Here is a 26,221-nt window from a genome sequence, read left to right on the forward strand (position 1 = left end):
CCTAGGGGTTACAGGGTACCCCACCCCCGAGAGATTCAACGATGACTTCTAAGGCCGGAACAGGCCACACTAGGCCTAAATTCTTGATATGCATGATGATGATTTTTTACCTGTAGAAGCAGACTGCTGAAAAAACATTGTGACAATGAATTTAATGAGATAATTATCTAGTTATTGCATTTATTGCTTTTAAAAATTGTTAATATTATTATCATCATATGGTATTCCATGGAGTCTGGAGATTCACTGTGGGAGATGCAAACTAATGTTTATACACATAAAACCTATTATAACTCTCTTTAAGCTCATACACTGTCAGAGCACTCAATTAATTCTAACAATCCATTCCACTAATGCACTGCTATACACATAAAAAATCTAGTCTGCACACCTTACCAATCACACTCTTACTCAATTTCCACAGATGACCACTAGTTCTCTGACTATTTGTCATATATTGAAATATTTGCTTTGCATGAATTATATAAAATCCCTTTCAATATCTTAAGTTTCTACCTATCAAATAAAATTTGTAACCTACACACCTTCACCCTATCTTCATAAGAAGCATTTCACAGGTCAGTGGAATGCTTCCTATGAGTCACCAACTTGGTCATTCGTCTCTCAATTCTCTCTACCACCTCCTGGTTCCCAAGAAACCCAGGTGACCAAAGCTCCGCATAGCAGTCAAGATGTGGACAAATCATAGCCTTATAAAGAAGGATAATAACTTCTCTATCTTTACATATTAAGATGTTTTTCAATATCCAAGAAATCCTTTGAGTTATTTCACCAACTTTTGCAATGTATCTTCTGAACTTCAACTCTATCCATGATTATCCCAAGTCACTAGCCTCATTATTTTCCTGCATTCCAGTACCATCAATGTCATAAAAACAGTGAGCAAATCTTTTCAACCCAAAGTGCATAACCTTACATTTTGCAACATTAAATTGACAATCATTATCATTTGCTCACAATGTCGATTTACTTAAATCTGCATTGCCTTTATCAACTATTGTCCTCCCATTTTGCACCATCAGCAAACAACTGAATATCCCTGTTAAATCTTTTTCTATATCATTAATAGACAAATGAAATAGCCATCCAAGTACAGAACCCTGAGCTACTCCACTAGTAACTCTCACACTCCTATATTCCACTGCACCATATACTACTCTCTGGTGTCTGTCAGACATACTCTGCTCCCCAGTCCATGTTATTAGCTTCACATCCATTTCATTTGCTCCAACTTTTGTAATAGTTTTCTATGGGTATTTATGAAAAGTATTTGCAAAGTCCAGCAGTATCATGGTTTTATCATGGTGCAGCCATTTCCTTTTCCAATTCCACTGTCGCTATTATAAAATATGAATAAACTAATAGGACAGGATCTATCCTTTACAAAGCCATGCTACCTGAAAACAGAAATTCTCATGCCAGCAACACCCAGGGTTCCCAGGTGGTCACCCTCCAAATTATATTAACTGGGGTCAAGTTTACTTAACTTCAGTGACGAGACAAGAACTGATGGTTTCAAAGCTATTTGGCTGGTGACATTGATGCCAGTAAGATGCCATTAAGCTGAAGATAAATAAATAAGAACATTGTTCTTACTTATTTATTATCAGCTCTTAAGAGCTTTGTTGTGTGTACAAATGTTGTATTGTTTCTTAGTATTATACTTGTATGGTGATCGCAATGGAGTTCAGTGCTTGACTGTTATCAGGAATTCCATACCATGTACTTATTTGTGAAATGTATTTCATGAATGTGAGAAATGGGAAAGAAAATATGTTAATGAATATGACAAAGTGTTTTATCTATTATATTACTACTCCCAGACCCCGTGGAGTCAAAGACTCATCTAGGAGGTCATTCTGTCATACACACAGCTCATCATACCGTACCTTACACACACATTCAAATTATCTGCAGACACCACACTCTCACACAAGGCATTCCAATCATTCACAACTCTGCATGCAAGAAACCTGCTTCTTACTCCCTTGCTCACCCCTCCTTATATAGATTGCAGGGATAACCTCTGGTTCTCCCCTGATCTCTCACTGTTTTCTGTAGAACCTCTCCAATAATGATCCTATAACAACCCCTTACTAACTTGTATGTCTCTATCATATCTCCCCTCTTCCCCCTATCCACCAGACTCTGTAAATTGCATCTTCTCAATCTTTCCTCATATTTGACATTCCAGAGGTCAGAAACCACCTTAGTCAGTCGCCTCTGCACCCTTTCCAACAGCTCTTTGTCCTTCTGAAAACCAGGTGACCAAATCTGGGCACAGTAGTCCATGTGTGGCCTAATCAAAGGTGTGATTAGGCCCAAAATTTGGAAATGGGCAAATTTGGAAATGAAAATTGAAAAATGGGTGTCAGTTCAATGTCAGTAAATGTAAAGTCATTCACTTCAGCATTACTAGATGTCCAATGTCGTATTATATAGGTGGGATTAGGCTAGAAGAAACTGATGAGGCTAGGGATCTTGGAGGGTTAATAGATAGGAAATTGAAGTTTAGGAGCCATGTGGCAAAGATTACAAATACAACTCAAAAGATGATTGCAATGCTCAAACAAATGTTCACATGTAAAGATAAGGATGTTATTTTGCCTCTTTATAAGGCCTTGATATTGTGTGCAGGTCTGGTCTCCTGGTTTCCATTGTGATTCTGATATATTGGAGAGAATACAAAGGAGAGTGTTAAATATGATATCAGGATTGTGGAAAACTGATTATGAATACAGAGTGAGAATTTGTAGACTGCAGACACTAGCAACAGGAGAAAGAGGGGTGATATGATTGATACTTACAAACTTCTGAAAGGGTCATACAGGATTTCAGTTGATGGAATTTTTCATGATTGGAATGGATTGCCATTGGATGTTGTGAGTGCAAGCAGTGTGAATGAATTCAAGAATAAGTATGATAGCTGGTGTGTGTAGTATGTGGCCTCCCTCGATGAGTCTCTGACTCCCTGGAGGTCTCTCTTAATAATAATAATAATAAAAATAATTCCCAGAATTTGTGTGTTGTCTTCACAATTTTGAGAATGTGTCTCCTAAATTTCAGATCCTTATCCACTATCATCCCAAGATTCCTTATTTCCTCAACCTCCAATAATATATACCTACCAAGCATAAATTCTACATCCCATCTTTGTTTCCCAAATTGCATCCCCATTCCCCATGCTCATTAACTCAATTTATTCAGGTCTTCTTTGAAAGGCCACAACATTATCTCTACTCTTCATAGTTCTCCCAACTTTGCAAAAACGCATCAACTGAATCTCTCCAAAATCTTCACCAATATCACTAACATACAAGCTAAACAGTTTTTTTATTTATTTATTTGTATGGAGTTTCCTCCCTTTTTCTCCCCCATCTCTATTGGGGCAAGTTGAGTCCCCTCATGGGGCGGGGGTTAAGTATTTATGGCTGTAGCTCCGTGTGTGTTCACAGGGCCGATTTGCCTGCTTGCGGGATGAAAAACAGCAGATAAACTGGCGGAAAAAATCCTACTGCCCGTGCCCAAGACTGACTAACTTGGCTATGGCTGAGGAAGATCCTCAAATTCCTTATGTCTTCGATGGAAATTGAACCTGGGACACTCCTCTCCAGTCATATGGTTGCAAAGCGCATATGCCACTAGGCTAACCGTGCAGATAGTTAAACAGTAATGGCCCTAAAACAGATCTCTGAGGTACACCATTAGTGACTTTCCTTTCACGGGATATTGCTCCCCCATACACAACTTGCAGATACCTATCAGATAGCCAGTCTCCAATCCAATGCACTAATCTAATATCTAACCCCATCTGCTCTAGTTTGACTATCAACTTATCATGCGGTAATCTATCAAAATCCTTTGCAAAACCTAAGTATATTACTGTCTGTCCCTCACCTTTGTTCAAGGAAGCTGTCACCTTATTGTAATAAGTAAGTAGATTTCTAAAACATGACCTCCCTTTAGCAAAGCCTTGCTGTCCATCAAAGATAATACCATTGTTGTAAACCCAACTCTGGATCCTAGTTCTCACAAGCTTCTCCAACAACTTAACTACAACACCTGACACACAGATAGTCCTATAATTTGATGCTTGAGTTCTGTGATATCACTTCCCTGATGAAGCAGCACAATTTTGTCCTCCTCCCACTCCTTAGGAACTTTATCCAGTACAAGACTCATATTAAAAAATATGCCAAAGCAGATATTAACTCCCTGGCACATTCCTTCAGAATACGTGGCAAGATATTAGAAAGGAATACAAGAGGTCACATCGGCAATAATTTGAATGAGAGTGATCAGTGGCAAATTTTGGCACATAAGTTAAAAAAGTCCAAGGTCAAATTCAAAAGAGTAGTTACATGAAAGTGAGCAAATGAGAAATGGTGGCAGTGAACTACTGAAAGGGTTGAAAAAGAATTGAAATTAGTTGCCAGTGTGATACAATAAATTTGTCATTATGATCATGACAGGTCTTTCAAAAACAATAGAATTATGATAACTGAAAATTTAACTTTGCACAATATCAAAATATTTTAAGTAAATAATTATAAGAACCTGCTGTACATGTGTGTACACTGCATCTCTAAATGGCAATTCTCTCTCTCTCTCTCTCTCTCTCTCTCTTTCATTGGCTTGGAAAGAGATCACTATAAAACGTATGCAATTACAAAATAATCATAAAAATGTACAATTTTATGAATGTGGTAAAATTGTTAAGAAAGCATGCAATTTTTCTATATATCTAGAGAAACTATTGACTTCAGTACACACACACACATCCACAGAACAAAGACTAACTAGAGTAATTATGATGACACTTTTCCAACAGCATGGGGAAGAGGATGAATTGCTATAATAAATTTTTCCATTCACCAAAATCATATTCTTTATTCTAGAAAATAATTTACTAATGGACATATAGCAAAATAAGCAAATTAAAACTGGAGTCTAAAATAGGCACTCTAATTTAATAAATGACTGGTTGCAAATGTAATTAGGAATGATTGTAGAACAATACCTTATGCTACTTCATTTCATCTTGAACTGAAAATAAACAACCTGTGTTACAATTTGCATCAAAGAACACACACACAAACTGCCACTTTATGTCGTCAAAGTCTTGTGTGGATTTATACCAACTGTGTGCGCAAGACGTTTGGATCTAAATTGTAATCTATCATTCGAACATAACGAAAACTGAATGCAAACAAATCATGAGTGGTCATTATAACAACCACCAGGGATAGTACTATGTTGCAAGTAGGATGCAGCTATAATGAAATAAAACTACACTGTAGGCATATTTAGTCATAGAAAATTACCAGAAGTGCTCCGTATAGTGAAAATGAGCTTACTGAATTATTACTACTCCTGTTATCTTCAGACCTCCATGGAGTCTGAGATTCATGGTAGGAGGTCCCTCTACCATACACACAACTCACATTATACCACATCTTAAATACATTCATATTCATATCTGTGGATCCCACACTCTCAAGCAATGCATTCCAATCATTGACCACCTTCACTGCAAAAAACCTGCTTCTCACTCCTTTTGCTCACGCTATACAGCATGAGCAAAAGGAGTGAGAAATACAGCTTATGGGAATGACTTCTTGTTCTCTCTGCATTCTATGAAACATCTCTTAATGTTGAAGAAATGTTAATCTCTTTAAAAGTGTTTTGCTTTATTTAATTCAGCTATTAAATCTCAAAATAAAGAGTATTGTTAATAACCATAAACCCAACATGGACACTAACTTGACTGACACTGTTACAAAGATTGATCCTTCATGATAGACTCAATGAACTATACATTACAGCTAGCTAAAAGTATGTTCAATATTAATGTATAAACATGGATGTTAAGATAGTTACGTTGCATCAAAGATGAATTCACTTTTATGACTCACTTTGAATAAAAAAGTGATATGGAACTATAAGGCAAGTGATTATCGCAGACTGAGGGAGAAGCTTGAAACACAGTGCCTTGACATGAAATATTGCCTAGTAAAAGAATCAGCAGCTCATGAGAAGTCAGAGAATGTCTCAAGAAAGCTACAGCTAACTGCATTCTTAGTCAGAATAAATAACATGAGGGCTAAACAGATGAATAAGAGCAAGGGTTCCACAGAAAAAAGTTACAGATCCAATAACAAGAGAACGGTAATGACTGTGCTTGGCTATTTCTAAGACATTCGAACACTCTCCGACTTACCTTTCACATTCACTAATAATTATTTTTCCATAGCCATATTTTGCTGTACTTTCTACACAGCAATAAAATACTCTCCGATTTCCATATGTCTGTAAGACAAACTATTTTTCATAGTCTAGTTTTGCCTTCCACACAATAGCTGTCAATCTCTTAGCCTGCTTTTTATACTGCTGCTGGACATAGTCAGATGACTTGGTTGGTGAGAGTAGCTAAAGCGAGGTATGAACAGCAGTTAGCTAATGAAGCCAAAAAAAATCCTAGGGAGTTCTTTCGATATGTAGCCAGCAAAAGAAAGAATGATTATGGAAGGATGACATTGATTGGAGGAAATGGTATAAAGACAGCTGTTGCAGAATGTGTGGTGGAGATACTTAATGAGCAGTTCATAAAGATCTTTCAATCTTGTGAATGTGACTTCATGGAGAGATTAAGAGCAATTGATGATAGGGAGGAGAGCCCGACTGTAGGTGAGCAAGAGGTGTTTGGGGAGTTGAGTAAACTAGATGTAAATAAGGCTGTGTGACTTGATAATATATCACCGCGTATTCTGAAGGAATGTGCCAGAGAGTTGACACCTGCCTTGACATATTTTTTTAATACGAGTCTTGCACTTGGTCAAGTTCCTAAGGAGTGGAAGGAGGGCAAGATTGTGCCACTTCATAAAGGAGGTGATCGAACTCAAGCATCAAACTATAGGCTTATTTGTGTGTCAGGTGTTGTGGTTAAGTTGTTGGAGAAGCTTGTAAGAACTAGGATCCAGAGTTGGGTTGACAACAATGGTATAATCTTTGATGGACAGCATGGATATGCTAAAGGGAGGTCATGTTTTAGTAATCTACTTACTTATTACAATAAAGTGACTGCTTCCTTGGACAGAGGAGAAGGATACACAGTAATATACTTGGATTTCGCAAAAGCTTTTGATAGAGTACCTCATGATAAGTTGACAGTCAAACTAGAGCAGATGGAGTTGGATATTAGATTAGTGCGTTGGATTGGAGACTGGCTATCTGATAGGTATCAACAAGTTGTGTATGGGGGGTACAATATCCAGGAAAAGGAAAGTCACTAGTGGAGTGCCTCAGGGGTCTGTTTTGGGGCCATTACTATTTAACTTGTAAGCGAAGATTTCGATGGAGATATTCAGTTGTTTGCAGATGATGCAAAGTTGGGACAAACCATGAAGTGTAGTGAAGATGTTGTGGCCCTGCAAGAAGACTTGAATAAATTGAGTAATTGGGCAAGCAAATGGGGATGTGAGTTCAATGTTGCAAAATGTAAGGTTTTAAAATTTGGAAAACAAAGATGGGATGCAGAATTTATGCTTGGTGAGAATGTAATGTTGGAAGTAGAGGAAATAAGAGATCTGGGGGTGATAGCAGATAAGGACCTAAAATTTAGGGGACACATCGTCAAAACTGTGAAGACAACACAAAGGCTTCTGGGAATGATGCGGAGGACACTGACGTGTAGAAGTAGGGAGATTCTTGTTCCGTTGTATAATATTAGGCTTTGATTAGGCCACACATGGACTATTGTGCCCAGATTTGGTCACCAGGTTTTCAGAAGGATGAAGAGATGTTGGAAAGGGTCCAAATGCGACTGACTAAGGTAGTTTCTGGCCTCTGGAATGTCGAGCATGAGGAAAGATTGAAAAGATGTAATTTGCAGAGTCTAGTGGAGAGAAGGAAGAGGGGAGATATGATAGAGACCTACAAGTTGGTAAGGGGTTGTTATAGGATCAATGGTGGAAAAGTTTTACAGAGAATAGTGGGAGATCAGGGGAGAACCAGAGGTCATCCCTGGAAACTGTATAAAGAGGGTGTGAGTAGGGGAGTGAGAGGCAGGTTTTTTTCGTGCAGAGTTGCGAGTGATTGGAATGCCTTGCCTGAGAGTGTGGTGTCTGCAATGAGTTTGAATGTGTTTAAGACATGGTATGATGAGATGTGTGTGAGATAAAAGGACCTCCTAGATGAGTCTGACTCCATGAGGTCTTGTTTAATAATAATTTTAGTAAGGTATACTATACATCCTGGGCAGATGCTAGCTGGAAATAGTTGAAAGAATAAAAGATAGATAAGTTGGAGGTAAGGTACTATGAGAGGTTGCTAGGTTATCAGATTCAAACAGTAGTGGAATAGATGGGATATTATTATTATCTGAGACCTCCAGGGAGTAAAGGACTCATCGCAGTAGGCTATAAATCACCTAAACCAGCTATCATACTTTCCTTTAAATTCATTCACATTAGATGCACTCGCTACCCCAAAGGGCAAATTATTCCACTCACTCACTGCTCTCTGGGAGAAAAACCTAGCTCTTACCCATTTATTGACGGCAAATAAATTAAACTTCCATAGATGACCCCGTGTTCTCTCCCCCACCTTCCATATAACATCAGATGATATCCTATACCACCCATTCAAAGGTTTATAGACCTCTATCACCTCTTCCTCCTGTTAACAAGAGTCTGCAATCCACATACTCACGATCTGTCCTCATAATCTAAATCCCATAATCCAGATATAAACTTTTACCTCTTCTTTGCATCCTTTCCACAGCTTCTTTGTCCCCTTGGAACCCTTATAAAGAGGCAAAATGACTTCCCTATCCTTACAGGTCAAGATTTGCTTCAATATTGCAATTATCCTCTAAGTTGTATTTGCAACTTCTGATATGTGAAGGAGGATATATTCCCACTGAAATCTTCCCCAATATCATACAGGTTAAATAGTAATGGGTCTAAAACAGGCCCGAGGCACACCACTAGTGACTTTCATCTTCTGGAATATTGCTCTTCCACACACAACAAAATAATAATATAATATGCTGCTGGAACTCTAATCACGCCAAAGTGCATAACTTTACACTTACTAACATTAAATCGACAGCCATTTTCGTTTGCCCAAATTTCCAGTCTATTCATATCGTTTTGTAATTGCTGAATATCAGTAGCATCCCTCATTGCCCTGCCTATCTTTGCATCATCGGCAAACAATTGCACATCAGATGTTATATCCTTCCCGATGTCATTAATGTATAGATTAAACAACAATGCCCTCAAACAAGAACTGAACCCTGAGGTACACCACTTGTTACCTTAAATCTGGCAGATTCACACCCACTGTATACCACTTTTTGATATCAGTCTGTCAACCATCCCCTGATTCAAGTGAAAAGTTTATATTCCAATCCAATATTCTCCAGTTTATGCAACAGCCTTTTGTGTGGTATCCTACCAAATGACTTAGAAAAATCCAACATTATCATAGTGTTTCCATTCCCTTTATCCAACTCAGACATTGTTATTAAACATTATTATAAAATATAAGCAAATTGCTAAAACATGACCTTCCTTTAGTAAACCCAAGCTGTTTCTTCCAGAGTACAGCAGATACTGATAGGTCGGTAGTTAGACATGCTTTGTTTCATAGTGTCGTTTTATATCGTATTCTTTTGATACTGACACTGACTCACAACAAATTAAACACACTGGCTTATAGTCGAACAAATTGGTCCACTTTTCATTAAAAATCAAGAATCACTTGATTTACAATTTTTACTCATAGACACCATAGTGATGGAAGGTGAACTCAAAAAATGATCCAAAATGGCCGTGTAACGGTTATTATATAAAACCACAATAGGCTATGGCTGACATGAGGAACCTGTGTGCACTTATACACGAATATCACACTGTTCACGACTGACTGAGGACGAGATCCTCTTGTATTCATATGAAAATAACGAAGTATTATCGAGAACCTTTGAGATGTATCTGGAAGGCACTAGACAGCACTCGCAAACGAACTACTGCTTCAGCCATCTACCTGTGACGTTAGTACTAGTAATTAAGTACCGCTTGGCGCTGGTAGATGAAGCAAGGGTATTTAATATTTCTTTTTATAGGATTTTATGTAAAGTATCAAATGAACAGCGTTCCTTGTGAATCTGGAAAGCATCTTACAATTCTAAATACCGCAGTATAGCTTAGTGTGGCCCATAGGCTTCATTGAAATAATTTTTTATTTACCATATATTATCGCATATAATGCAAAAAATTTATGGTAAAAAATATTACTTAAAGTTAGGGGTTCGCATTATATGCAGATCCTAAAAAATATAACATCTTATTAGACTTGCACACACAATATATACTACCTAATGCCTATGCAACCAAATCTACTTGACCCACTCGCATTTGGTGACCGAGCGTGCATCATATCTGCACATAAAGCTACTTACATTACTGGCTTATGAGCAGATACGATGCACGCTCCATCGCCAAATGATAGAGCACAGTTAGGTATATCGGTTTAACCACAGTTCATTTTAAATATTATTCGTTAAACAAACCTAGCCTGAAAATGAGCCAACAGAAATGTAAATGTTCATCTTGTTGAAGCAGGATTTAAATTGCGTGTCATGCAGTTTGCAGAAGAACATAATAATAGTGTTGCTATGAGAGAATTTGGTGTAGCAGAGAGTAATGTTAGACTTTGGAGTAAGCAAAAAGACAGTCTTGAAAAAATCCCCAAAACGAAACATGCCTGTCGTGGAGATGTAGCATCCTTTCCAGAACTCGAAGAAGAACTAAATGAATGGATTTTGATGCAACGACAAGATGGCATTATAGTAACAAGAAATGCAATTTGTTTTCGAGCTCGCTCTACAACTCAAGAATGGTAAATTCAAGGACACACCAGGTATTTCATCTTTTCTTGCTTCGCCTGGGTGGTGCAACAGATTTATGGAATGCAAAGCATTAACATTACGACGACGAACAAAATTGCGCAGAAGTTACCAAAGCTGCTTGAAGAAAAAGTGCAGTCCTTCCTTAATTTTATGATAAATTTATGGAAGTGTCACGGATATGAACTTTCCCAAATTGGCAATATGGATGAGACGCCCATGTACTTCGATATGCCTGGGAATTGAACAGTAAACTCAGTTGGTGAAAAGGGCGTCTTCATAAAAACAACGGGACATGAAAAAAACGTATCTTACCGTTGTTTCTAGCATGCATGGCAGACGGAACCAAATTAAAGCCAATAGTGATATTTAAAAGGAAGAAAATTCCAAAGCATATCAAATTTCCACCAGGTGTAATTGTTCGCGCCAATCAGAAAGGTTGGATGGATGAAGAAGGTGTACAATTGTGGCTTGATCAAGTACGGAACATACATCCAGGTAGCTTATTATGTCAACAAAGCACGCTAGTCTGGGATATGTTCTGGGTGCATTTAACAGAGGCAAGCAAAGAGAAAGCACATGAGCTACATACAGACCCAGCAGTCATACCGGGTGGTCTAACTTCCGTTTTGCAGCCGCTTCATGTAGCTTGAATAAGCCATTTAAAGATCATTTACATGAAAAATGGAGAGAATGGATGTCATCTGGTTTGGTGAATTTTTTTTGGTGATTACAAAGGGTGGGAATTTTCAGAAGCTTGAGATCACCCTAGTCACCAGCTGGGTTAAAGAAGCATGGGATTCGATACCATCTGAAATGATTCAACGCTCATTTCTTAAATGTGGAACAAGTAATTCAATGGATGGATCCGAAGATCACGTCATATACGAAAGCGAGGATGACGCACAACAAAATGGAGAGCATGAAGACGATGACGACAACTGCTACACTGATGACGCAATCGCTATAGATGAATTTATAAATGAAATGTTTGATGACTCAAAAGATGAAGAATTTAAAGGATTTTGACATTTTGTTTTAAAATAAATATTTCTTTCGTTAATTCGTATTGTATTTTGACATTTTGTTTTAAAATAAATATTTTTTTCGTTAATTCGTAATGTTATGGAACAAGATCAATAGATCGCATTATATGTGGACATGGCATTTTAGGGCTAGTTTTCAAACAAAATTTCTAGTTCGCATTATACGCGATGATATACGGTAATCGCATTTTAATGTTAAGTAGTTATTTTTTCAAAATGGCCAGTGGGTCATGGCAAAGAGCTCTACAGGCCACCTGTGGCCTGCGGGCCATGCGTTGAAGACCCCTGCTCTAGAGTATTATACTAGGTCAACAAAGTTCACATCCATAGCATAGGTAAAGGGCTATGGATGTGAACTTTGTCTCCAAATCATTTCAATCACTTAAAAATGAACGAACACATCCAAATAAGAACATCAGAATTTGCCTGAATATCTCTCAGTTCAATATTGAGGGATTTACTAGATTAAAATCATGATCAAAATAAGCATTCTTATTTTGTCAGAATAAAAATTCTTACCAGAAAGTACACACTGTTGCCTTAAAAGAAACTCGCCACACCAAACAAGGAAATACTCTACCATTCCTGGCTACATCTTCTCACTGATAAACTTCATAAAAGACATGGCCTGGTGATCTATGCAAAAGCAAATTTGCAAAGAATCTCCAAATTTCTGAATCATTCACAAAGGGAATTTTTTTTTTTTTTTTTTTTTTTTTTTTTGTTGTTGGTATCCAAGTTGGATAACCTCTCAATCTACAAGGTATATAAGCTGCCTCTAATTGAGTGGCCTAGCCATGTATTTCCATAGCCAGTCCATCCTGGTATCATCCTTGGTGATTTCAACTCAAATAGTATTATGGGAATACAATAATGATGACAACCCATGCCTACAATTGACAGACTGGATGTTAGCAAATAACCTCCTGTATAATGGCAAGCAAACCTGGAAACCTTTAAATCTGGAAAATGAAGTTCAGAGACAAACCCTTACCTCTGTTTTACAACCACTGATATGGAAGGAACCTCTCTCATCTCAACCTATCAAGTAGTGTCTTGTTTTCCTCAGATCCTGCCTAATTAGTGTAGGACGTATAATCCCCAGAATAAACAGTCTTACCAATACCCCCAATGGAATCTCAGGTAAGCAAACTGGCCAAAATTTACTGAATTTAACACTTTTTTTTTTTTAACACACTTGTTTGCACTCTCTCCAATATATTAGAATCACAACAGAACTAAGTGACCAGACCTGTCCAAGTGAGGTCTTATCAAGCCATTGTAAAGAGGCAAAATGACACCCTTATCTTCATGTGAACTTTCGTTTCAGCAATGCTATTATCCTGTGAATTGTACTTGCAATCTTTGCTACATGGCTCCTGAACTTCAACTTCCTATCTACTAACACTCCACAAAATTCCTAGCCTCATCGGTTTCTTCTAGCATAATCCTAATCACGTCAAAATGAATGACTTTACATTTATTGACATTGAACTGACATCCATTTTCCCATACCCACAATTCCAGTGCATTGTGGATGAATTGCTGAATTCAAATCATTCTGCAAGTACTGCATATCAGCAGCATTCCTGATTAGCCTACTTATCTTCGCATCATCAGCAAATAGCTGTATGTCGCTTGTCAAATCCTTCCGAATATCATTAATATGCAGACTGAATACCAGTGGACCAAGCGCTGATCCTTGTGGTATACCACTGGCTATTTATTTATTGAACAGTACTGCTTGCACTCACAAGAGATCACCCGATTCCAGCACAAGGCATCCTAACGGTCATAAGCTGATGGCAGCGCCAAGCCACCAGTGTGCCCTGAAGAGCATGCAGAGATAGAATTTACAAGTCTCCATATGATAGTCCTAATAAAGAGAGGTCTTTATAACTAGTGGAGCACAAACCCCACAAAAAGAAATAGTAGCACTGTTAAAGTGTGGAGTTGCCCCAAACTCCTCTTGTATTAGTCTTACATGGTCTTGGTTCTGCTTGTAGTATTGCACCTTGTTAAGATGGCTAGAGGTGAGTGGGCACCCAGTACCCATTACCTGGGCATCAATAACCCATACTTCTTTTTCTTTCTTTATTATCAAATCTGGTTTCTTTAACCTTCTGTATGGAAGTGAGGTTCTACCATGGTCTCCCAACCTTTATTTCTTAAATGGTTATTAAATATGGAAATCACGGCATCGTTCCTCAATACACGAATTCCATGTGTTCTAAAACAACACTGAGAGTTGCGAGATAGTTTCACTGTAGTGGTAGCCAGTCTTGGAGTGATAGAAAGGGAGCTTTACTCTGGTAGCTCTCTTTCTATCACTCCAATACATATGAGAAAAAAAAAGGGGGTCTAGACATCCAGCAGTAGTTAGCACTCTAAGAATAGCAGGAAGGGCGGTAGGCGGTACTATCAAAGGCCTTTTGGGGGTCCAGGGACATGATGTAGAGAGGCCTAAGGCAGCGTTAAATCTTGTAGACTCACATCCCCGGTATACCACTTTTTGATATCTGTCAGTCAGCCATAGAGTCATCATACCAAATAACATCTTTCTTTTTACAAATGTTCACTTACCTGATTTCCATTACTTCCTGACTTACCTGTTTCCATGCTTTGTTGTTTTTTTATTTTGCTGGTTTTCTTTTTCTCTCTATGCTCATTTAAATGGCTTTTGACTTTCTGTAATTTCTGAAGTCTCTCTGATGATCTACTTTAATTTTGCTACTTTCGAGGTTAATTCATTTTCATTAATCTTCTCCACATCTCCAATAACCTTGTTAGTGGGGCAAGTCTTCTTGTTCTTGCCTGCAGTGCTCTTCTTAGCATTACGTTTCTTGTGCATTTTGGCACCATTTTAAACTTATACTTATTATTGAAATATCTTAATAAAAATATGTTATAAAATATTAAATACACTAAATTCTACACTAATATATTAAAAAGCACTATTTTCTAAGGGAAAAACACGATAAAACTAACAAAAATCACCAATTTTACATGAGTGCTAAATTCACCAACCAACCAACCAACCACAATGTATCCTCGAACAAATCTCCCCAGTACTATACATCCAACTCACTATTACCCAGATTGGCCACTTCTACTTTCCATCTGGATAAATCCCCACCTTAACATTCTCTTATCCAGAACCCGCTGCTCGAAACGCCTGTATCCTTCCATGTTCAAATTCAATCTGATTCTTACATGCAGATCTCCTCTATCGCTAAATACATTACATGCATCCACATATTCCAGAACTCTTTTGATTTATTCTCACTATCATTTTCATTATTGCTGCTCTACTCCTCAATTCTGCATTATCATATTTGAGGAATACATTGTATTTTTTCGTGGATGTGGTGTTTGCACACCACAGCGCTTGGCCACACAAACAACTTGATTTCGAGTCTAGTCGGTGACTAGAGGAAATTTTTCTAAGCCTTTTTTTTTGACCGGTTCCCAAGTTAGTCTATCTCTGACATGGGCAAGCGGGTTTTTTTCTCCTGAAAAATCAGGTTTTTCGTCCCATAAACTCAAGAAAATAGACCGTAGAACCCACACTGTTTTCAGACATTAACTATATTGTGTTAGGGACCATGAGATAGTGGCACTTGTTGAGCCATTCTCTTCACTGCATGCTGCTTAATTAGTGATAGCCTTGGGTACTAGTGGAGATTGAACTGCCCACTCAGTCTCCAAAAGTTAGATAGGGCTAAACAGCCTCGCCTACTCCCTATACAGGAATAAAAAGGCATTAGCAGATTTTTTTATTTTATTATATTTCTTCTTATGCTTTCTACTGCACAGTTTCTAACAATGACTGATATCCCACTACTAGATTCAAACTGCTTCATAGGTCACTCATAAAAATCATTATCAGCATCCACATTTGCACATTCCAGGCAAGCACTTAACAAAGATTCTACTCAGCACACTGTGAATAATCAAATTCCATACCACAGTAATCACAGCTCTGTTCATCCTTCCTTCATTGGCATCTCTCTCTCCCCCTCTACCCTTTGTTCTATCACTATTCTGCCATCTTGTCATCTTTCTCTTATATCCTCTTATTTTATTCTTTCCCATTCTACTACCTCTCATCTCAAATCAATTAACCTCTTAGATCTAATGTCTCTTCAACTCATTTGTCCCGCCTTTGCCTTTCACTTCCTCTCTCGGCACCTATTTCTCTCTCTTCCAAACATCTTGTCAGCACTCAACATTCATCAATACAATCAAGACCAGCTGTCAAAATTGCTACATATCCTGTCACACTAAAGTTAAATCCACTGACACCTTATGCACACTTTCCTCATCCTATTATATATAGTTTTTGCATAGCGATGTGATATGGAATACAGTGCCTAAGAAGGTGGTGAGTGCAGGTAGTAAATATGGATTAAGGAGTGGGTGTGATACCATGTTGTCTAAGGTGGATCTCCTACAATGAGTCTTAGATCAGTAACATAATCCAACATTAGCAGAATTAGATATACCAAAGAATATAACAGTCAATATGATGATATAAGTATATAAATAAAAATTATCAGCACAAAAACAAACTTGCACATGCTATGATGGACATATGGTTCAGAAGAAAAACTTATACTCAGTGCAACTTTCCACTGTCATATATGAAATGGGATGGCTGACTGATAAGTCAGTTACTGATTAGCTTAACACTAGCAGCACAGGAAACTTTGCTGACAGAGTAAAGGTGAAAGTGCAATCATGATACCTGGAGGTATCATGAAAATATTATAGCTTCCTGACACAGTTGTAAATTAATTAAATTGGGCATATGCATATTTAAGTGAAGTTTTTTTTTTTTTTATAAACACACATGGCACAAAAAGATTCAATTCTCACCCCAATGTATTCACTCAGTATCAGGAGGATGGACAACCTTAAAATTCTAACTGAACTGATTTACTAAATCAAATTGGCATCTAAATATCCTAGAAATTAAACTTTTAATAATGTACAGACCTTTGATGTTCTTGCCATATTTGCTCTTTTTGTCAGCCTCTACAATCTGACCATGCAAACATTCTTTATGGTTATCCTGTATAGGTGGACCTTCAAGAGAACCTTTTCCCTTAGTCTTCATATGTTCCTGCTCTTCTTTCAATTCCAATTCTAACCTTTTTTTTTCTCTATTCAGAGTTTTAGGGAAGGCAAAATATGGTATAGCCACCTGCAACAATAATAAATTTTGCTTTGTAAGAACTTAAAGAGAAAATTCCATATTAACTTTCAGTAATTCAGCAATCTGAGGTGTATGATGGGATTGGATACTAATTTTTAGCTTGGCTACAAGGCTGGTTCACTAATAGGAGCCAGAAAGCTGTGTATAAAGGTGATGAGTGAGATGCCACAGGGTTCTCTTCTGGGACCTACTACTATTTAATGTACATATCGATGATATAGCTCATGGTGTGAAAGGAGATATTCAGTTGTTTGCTGCTGATGAGGCTAAATTAGGAAGAGTAATGTCAGGAAATTCTGATGTGTTTGTTGTTACATGAGAATGTGAATAGGTTGGTGTTCCGGGTTGAAGAATGGGGATATTTAATTTCAATGCTGCTAAGTGTAAATTAATGCACTTTGGCAAGAGAATATGGAATGAGGTTTGCCATACTGGAGAAAACTTTGCTTCAGGAGGTGAAGGAAGCAAAGTTTTGGTAAGAGTTTTTGGGTAAGAGTTACCCAAAAAGTTGCTGCTATAATGAGGAGTGTGAAAGAGTCATATTTGAGAAGTGGGAGTCAGTGAGACTTGTTATAGAAACAGAAATGAATTAGTGTGTTTACAAATGCTAGAAGAATTCGAAACAAGGGGAAATGAAATTGTAGCATTCTTCACCCTAAAAAAAATGGTTGGAATGGTTGAACAAGGATGACATTCTGACAGGAATAGAAATAGAGAGATGTAGTCTTTTGTGAAGACAAAAAAGAAGGTGGCAGAGGAGTTGTTCCCCATTTAGTGTGGAGATGAAAGAAGCAAATAATGACACTGGTAAGGATGAAATGTTCAGCAGGGTGTTGCCATAGACCTGGTAATGTGGAAGGCAGTGAAAAGGAAATGACTAGGCAGATTGGTCTAGCTAATAAGAAAAGGGTGATCATTATGGGCAATTTCAATTATGGTAATATACACCCTCTGTCTAAAAAGAAACCGAACTTTTGATAGAACATAAAACACGGGCCAATTATAATTACTCAAATCATTTATTTCAATCAATATACTCTCCCTCAGCTTCGACACAGCATTTGGCATGGTCAATTAATTCGTTAAATGAGTTTTCTTATATCGGTTTTAAGGATACAATTGAGGGTCGTGGTTACTGCCGCTTGAACGTTTTCAATGGTGTTTATCACTTTCCTTTCATCTGCAAATAAAGTCGGGGAGAAAAGAAAGAAGTCACAGGGTGCCAAATCAGGTGAATACGTTAAGTGATCCAACACACAAACTTGGAATTTGCTCAAAAACTGTCTCTCAATGTTCCATGGTGCATTATTATGCAAAAGTGACCAGCTGCCTGCATCACGATATTCATGCTGTAAGCGACGAATTCTCACTATCAAATCGCTTCAAAACTTAGAGATAAAACTCACCATTGACCGTTTGGCCAGGTGGAACGATTTCTTTGTGGATAATGCCCTTGGAATCATAGAAACAAATCAGCATGGTCTTTACTTTTGACTTCTCCAAGCAACTTTTTTTTTGGATGTCCCTCTTCTGGTGGTCTCCACTCAGCACTGGCGCTTTATTTCGAAGTCATACTCAAAACACCACATTTCATCACCAGTAATGATCGTTTCAAGGAAGTTTGAGTCCTAACGAGCGGTTTTAATGACGTCCTTGCAATGTTCAATTCAATACATTTTTTGGTCGTCGGTCAATTGGTGGGGAACAAATCGCGAATTCAATTTACAAAGGCCCAAACTCTCGGTCAAAATGTTGTGCACAGTTGATTTTGGAATCCCCAATTCATCTTCAATCAATCTCATGAACGATTTCGGGTTTTCTTTGATGAAATCACACTTTTTGGATGTTAACTTTGCTCAGTCCAGTTATTGGATGGCCTGGCTTTTCGTCGTCCTCAATCGTCTCACAACCACTTTGAAATCACTTAAACCACTCGTAAACTACAGTACGGGATAAGCATTCATCACCATATGCTTTTTGGAGCATTTGATGCATTTCGATAAAACTTTTACCAAGTTTAACACAAAAGTCAATTGCAGCTCTCTGTTTGAAACTCATTTTCCGACCATTTGTCGAAACGCACTGTCACTCAGCTCCTAATAAAACAAATGTCATAAACAGTTGACAACACTAATGAAGGTTGCTGCTTTTGACAACAAAAAAGATACGACAGGTGGAGCCACTAGTTTCTTCTATTTTCAAAAAGGGCAGTTTCTTTTTGGACAGAGGGTGTAGACTGGAATGAAGAGAGCATCTGGAACATGGGAAAATGAATTTGAGATTTTGAGGGACAACTATATTAAGCAATGCATAACACAGGCTACACATGGATTGATGGTCTTGGATTTGGTTATCTCATCAGATGATATTATTGTAAATGAAGTGTCACATCTTCCCGCAATTAGAGAAAGTGACGATGAAGTGATCATTTGGGTGGTGGTGGGCATATCAGGACTTCTGTCAAAAAAGGTTATATGTGGAACTATAAGTGATTATGACAAACTCGGGAGGTAGCTTGCAGCAATATTATGGAATGAGAAATTGGATAGGAAGGAAATTAATGCTACTTGGACTGTACTCTGGAACTATCTGGCAGAGGCAATGACTGAGTATATTCCAAAAGTAAGGAGATTAAATAAGGTAGGTGTAAAATAGATGACTAAGCAAGTGAAGCATGCAATCTGGAAGAAAACCCATTGTGGAGGCATCACAAAATGAGTAGCAATAATCAATTATATGATTATTTTTTGTATACCAATGCTAGAAGCATTCGAAATAAGAGAGAAGAATTTTTGGCATTAGTCAGTGAAATCTCACCAAAAGTTGTAGGCTTCTTCTGACTTGGCGGTCAGAAGAAGATGTGGTAACTGGAATTGAATGTGATGGGTACAGTATTTTCAGGGAGGAGTACTGTTGATGATGGCTGATGTGTTGCAGCCAAAGAAAGTAGTATATCAAGATGTTCGACATGTGAATGAGAGTTCATCTGAGGCGGTCTGGTGCAAAATAGTGACCAATGCAATCAAATATACAGTTGGATGCTGCTATAGACCAGGGAGTACAGGGGGAAATATTGAATTCATGCATCAGCAAATTAGTGCAATGAGTGAAGGCTTAGTGATTATTATGGGGGATTTTAATTATGGTGATATCAATTGGAAGGAGGAAATATCACGTAGCAAAAAGGAAATGGAGTTCATACATCTTCTACGAGATAATTACTTGAAACAGCACATAACTGAAGGGACACGTGGTGTGAGAGTGTTGGACCTGGTTATTGGTTCAGAGGTTATATGCATAAGTAAGGTGTCCTCGTTACCTCCAATTGGTGAAAGCGATCATTTGGTATTGACTTGGGAGGTTGCAAAATCTGTAAATTTTTCTGTTAAGAAGGGGTATATACGGAACTACAGGTTAGGCAATTATAACAAGCTTCGGAGTGAGCTTGCAGCCATCCCATGGCAGAACATATTGCAAGGGAAAGATGTTAGCAGTGCTTGGGATAAAATCAGCGGGTATCTGAGAAAAGCAATATCAGATTGTGTCCCCATGGTCAGGAGGTCAAACAAGGCAGGCATTAGATGGATGAGCAGTAGTATCAAGCTTGATCTGCAAAAAAAAAAGAAAATGTTATGGAGAATTTACAAGGAGAAAGGCAATCAGGACACCCATGAGCAGTACAAGGCTCAAGCTAGGAAGGTTACCAGCATAGTAAGAAAAGCAAAATCAGATTATGAGAAGACCTTAGCCAAAGAGATCAAGAGTAATCCCAAAGAGTTCTTCCGCTATGTGGCAAGTAAGAGGAAGAATGACTTCGGAAGGATAACTTTAGTGGATGCTGATGGTATTGAGGTGACAAAATCAGATGTAATAGTCGAGTTACTGAGTGATCACTTTTCAAAAGTCTATAACCCAAGTGAGGATATCTCTATACCTGTAGCAATACCTAATGTGAGAATTGAAGCTAAAGAATCAGAGGTATTAAATATATTGCAAAATTTAAATGCAAACACTGCTGTAGGCTTAGATGGAATATCAGCTCGGGTGTTGCGTGAATGTGCAAATGAATTGTCAACCCCTCTTACTTGATATTTAATTTAAGTTTGAACTCTGGTATGGTCCCTAGGGAGTGGAAGTTAGGCAAAGTGGTTCCTTTGCATAAGGGTGGCTCTAAAACTGCGGTATTTAATTACAGACCAATCACCATCTCAGGAGTAGTGGTAAAAGTATTGGAAAAGTTGGTTAAAGACAAAATTCAAGAATGGGTGGATCAGGATATGATACTCTATAGAGGCCAACATGGTTTTGTTAAAGGTAGATCCTGCCTTAGCAATCTATTAACTATTCATAATAGAATAACATCCGAGTTGGACAAAGGAAATGGCTACACAGTGGTACTTCTGGATTTTGCTAAGGCTTTTGAGATACCCCATAGAACACTGTTACGCAAATTGGAGCAGATGGGAATGGATATTAAATTGGTGATATGGATAGGAGAATGGGTCGGGGAGAGATACCATAAGGTGGTGTATGGAGGAGCCGAGTCCAGATGAGGCAGGTGACCAGTGGTGTGTCTCAGGGCTCTGTGCTTGGGCCAATGTTGTTTAATTTGTATATAAATGATATAGGAAATGGCTTGAAGGGAGATATTCAGTTGTTTGCTGATGATGCAAAGTTGGGTAGTGCAATAAAAAATCAAACTGATGTTGAAAGTTTGCAGGAGGATTTAAATAAGCTGGTAAAATGGGCAAAAGATAATGGATGTCAGTTCAATGTGGAAAAGTGTAAAGTCATGCATTTTGGGATTAAAAGATTACCAACTGTGTACTACATCGATGGATAGGTACTCCAAGAGATTGATGAGGCTAGGGACTTAGGGGTATTGGTAGATAGGGAGATGAAGTTCAGAGGACACATTGCTAAGGTGTCCAAGATTGCAAATAGGATTACTTGGTTGTTGAGGAACACACTGACATCCAGAGATAAAGAGGTTATTATTCCCTTTATAAAGCATTGATACTCCCACATTTGGATTACTGTGCTCAGGTCTGGTCACCTGAATTCCTTGGAGATGAGGAGGCTGTGGAGAGGTTTCAGAGAAGAGTGACAAAGTTGATGAGTGATATAAAAAATGCTCCCTATATTGATAGATTGAGAGCTTGTGGATTGCAGAGATTGGTTGATAGGTGAAGAAGAGGGGATATGATAGAAACATTCAAATTACTGAAAGGTTTTTATAGGATTGATGCAGGGGAAATGTTTCAGCTGTGTGATAGTGATGGAAGCACAAGAGGTCATCTCTGGAAATTAAAGAAGAGTGTGGTTAACAAAGGTGTCAGAACAAGGTTTTTTGCCTGGAGGGTGGTGAATGAGTGGAATTCATTGCCTGACTTAGTTGTGAGCTCTTCGTCTGTAAATGAATTCAAGAAGAGATATGACAGATATTGTTTTGCTAGTTTGGGTCTCCCACGATCAGTCTATTGACTCCATGGAGATACCCGTAATAATAATAATAATTATTGATTGCATTTATTTTGCTACCCTTAGTAAGGGAAGTGAAAATGCAATATGAGCAGTAGTTAGGAAATGAGGCAAGAAGAAATTATTATTATTATTAAATTCTGACATACATGGAGTCACTCACTATTGTATACAATGCTCATCCAACAGGTGCTTTAAACTGATTCAATGTGTCTACACCCACAAAAACACTGCGGTAATGCATTCCAATCATTGACCAATCTCCATGCAAAGTACCTTTCTTCACTCCTCTGCTCACACCTTCTTTATACAGTTTCAAGCAATGGCCTCTTGTTCTACCCCCCCCCCCCCCATTCTATGAAAAATCTCTAACAACCCCTGACTAGCTTATATATCTCAATCATATCCCCCATCTTCCTCCTATATATGACGCTCTGCAATTTAAATTCTCTAACTCTGTCCTGTACTCCACATTTCAAAGGCCACTGACCACCTTTGTGAACATCTCTGAACTCTTTCCAACATATCCTCATCATCACAAAACCTCGGCAACCAAATCTGTGCACAATAATCCATATGAGGCTTGATCAAGGCCTTATACAATGGCATCATAACCTATTTATATCTGCATGTCAGAGTCCCCCGCATCATTGCCATTATCCAATGCGACGAATTCACAACAGGTGCAATGTGGTCCCTGAATTTCAAATCATTGTCTACCATCACCCCTAGATCTCTCATCTCCTCTACTTCCATTAAAGTTTCCCACCAAGTTTCGCATCCCATCGTTCCTTACCAAATTTCAAAACCTTACACTTTGCAACGTTGAACTGATACTTCCAATTTCCTGCCAATTCATGCAACCTATTCAAGTTCTACAGTAAGGCCATAACACCTGCTTGATTCTGCATCATCTGCAAACAGCAGCATATCACTAGATAAACTGATCCCAATATCATTAACATACAAATTGGACAATATTGATCCCAAAACTGACCCCTGCAGTACACCATTAGTGATTTTCCTCTTTCAGGATACTGCGCCTTCATATACAACTTTCTGATACCTATCCGACAACCAGTATTGATCTAATTCAGAAGTCAGTTATCCAATCCCATCTGTTTCAATTTATTTAGCAGCTTGTCATGTGGCAGTCTATCAAAAGATTTTGCAAAAATGCAAATTTTTTGCATGTCACAATGTCAACTGGATTCAGGATTACCTGTCAAAGAGGTATCAGAGAGTTGTGTATGGTGGGGCAGTTTCAAGGAGGCAGAGGGTTACAAGTAGGGTCAAAGAGGGCTCAGTACTGGGATCTATATTGTTTAACCTTTATATTAATGACATTGTCAGTGGATTGCAGATGATGTGAAGCTGGGAATGGTTATTAGTAATAGTGCAGATATGGTAACCCTGCAAGAGGATTTGAATAAGCTAGACAGATGGGCAAATGAATGGGGGTTTTGGTTTAATGCAACAAAGTGTAAGATCTCGAGGTTTGGGACATATCGATGGGATGCTGCATACTCCATTGGAGGAGCTATACTGGTGGAAGTAGGGGAGACAAGAGATCTGGGGTTGATGATTGATATAAACCTGAAACTCAGGAGACACATTGCAAAGGTGGTGAAGGTAACACAGGATTTCTACAATATTGAGAAGGATGCTGATCTGCAGAGATAAAAGAGTCATCATTCCATTGTATAAGACCCTGATCAGACCACACTTAGACTACTGTTCTCAGATTTGGTCCCCAGGATTTAAAGGGGATAAATTAACTGTGGAAAGGGTACAAAGGCAGATAACAAAGATGGTTTCAGGACTGTACAATGATAGTTATTAGGATCGGCTCAGGGAATGTGGACTTCAAAGTTTGGTGGATAGAAGGAAAGGTGATATGACTGAGACTTTTAAACTGTTGAGAGGTGGTTACACGGTTGACACTGGGGAGTTCTTTTGCTTGGTTGAACAGTGGGAAGGAGTGATGACAAGGGGCCATCCTTGAAGTTGTGAAAGGAAACTGAGCAAGAGGGTGAAGAGTGGTTTCTTTGCATGGAGGGTGGTTGTTGAACCATGGAATGCATTGCCTGATAGAGTGGTGAGAGCGAGAATGGTCAATGAGTTTAAGGAGTGGTATGATAGACTTTGTTTTTCCTAGGACTGCCCGCAGTAAGTCTTTTGACTCCATGGAGGCTTAAAATAATAATAATAATAAACTCAAGTATACCATTGTACATAAGTTAGTAAAACATGATCACCCTTTAACAAACACATGCTGATAACCACAGAGTACTGCTGATTGGCCTATAATTTGAAGCCACAGCCTTATTGCAACCTTTATGCAGTGGAACAATTTCACATTCTTTCCACTCCTTTGGAACCTGTGATGTAAGAATTTTATTAAACAGGCATGTTGATGCTACTGCCAATTCCCGTGAACATTCCGTTAAGACGTGGGGTGATATATTGCCTTACTGACATCAAGGTTATTCATTTCCTCAAATACCTCCTGCTCATGCACAATTAAGCCATCCCCTCCTATGTCCTCTACACTTAATTTTCTCACTATTCCACCCTAATCAGGATGAAACAACTTTATAAAGTGAACACTGAATACCTCAACAATGTCTTCTGCAGTAGTAACCATTCTACCACTTTCATCCATTAACTTCATCTTAACATCCATGCCCACAGCAGGATTCGAACCCACAGCCTTTTATTTGGAGAGCAGATATGCTATCTGCTTGGCCAACTAGGCTGGCAAATCTTTCATCCATTAACCTCATCTTAACATGATCATTCTTCCTTCTACCTGTCACATATCTAAATAAAAACTCTAGGATTTTCTTTGCATGATTTGCCATTTTCTGCTTATACTCTACTTTTGTTTTCATCCCTTTTACATTATTCAGCCTTCTGGCCTTCAGAATACATTCACACATTGATGATGCTATTTATTTTCTGTCAGTTCCATGTAGCATTTATTTCCTTACTGCTCAACTCCTCATTCCATGTTATAGCTCCAAGCTCTCTACTAAGCTTGTCATAATCGCCAGCCTTATAATTCCACATATATATGTTTTCTACTCAGAAGTTTCTACATATGACTAACCACAACACAGGTGATTATTTCATGATCACTTTCACCATCCGGAAGAAAGTTTGCAACTGCTCTCACAATTACATCCTCTAATGAAATGATAGGATCTAGAAATATCGATGCTTGCATGCCCTTCTTTACGTGCTTGCCTGAAATAGTTCTCTCTCTCTCAAGAACTTGAGAAATTAATTTTCCTTATTCCCAAATGCTATCTCTTCATTCCAATCTATACCACCATAATTAAAATTCCCCATAATAATTATCCTTCCTTTGTTCACTAACCCAAGTTGTTTATACATTTCTTCATCACCACATCCCACATTCCCAGGCCTAAAACAACATCCAACTAAATATGTCTTCTCAACCTCCTCGTTACAAACACTGACTCATAACCATTGCCACTATTTCCCCCTTTCTTGTCTACCTTATGTGGACTTAAATCC

The 26,221-nt window shown here is 38.2% G+C and overlaps 1 protein-coding gene across 1 annotated transcript in view; it reads right to left on the reverse strand.

Annotated features, from left to right (window-relative positions):
- Positions 1 to 26,221, reverse strand: part of Oatp30B (Organic anion transporting polypeptide 30B) — a 386,218-nt gene that overhangs the window by 142,671 nt on the left and 217,326 nt on the right. The window contains exon 9 of the mRNA XM_090393536.1: positions 16,978 to 17,185. Coding sequence (XP_090249662.1) covers positions 16,978 to 17,185 — 208 coding nt within the window. The remainder of the gene's footprint in view (positions 1 to 16,977; positions 17,186 to 26,221) is intronic.

The sequence above is a fragment of the Typopeltis vanoorti genome, chromosome 5 (assembly GCF_054136105.1).
Source record: "Typopeltis vanoorti isolate ZY-2024b chromosome 5, IOZ_Tvanoo_1.0, whole genome shotgun sequence".
Taxonomy (NCBI): domain Eukaryota; kingdom Metazoa; phylum Arthropoda; class Arachnida; order Uropygi; family Thelyphonidae; genus Typopeltis; species Typopeltis vanoorti.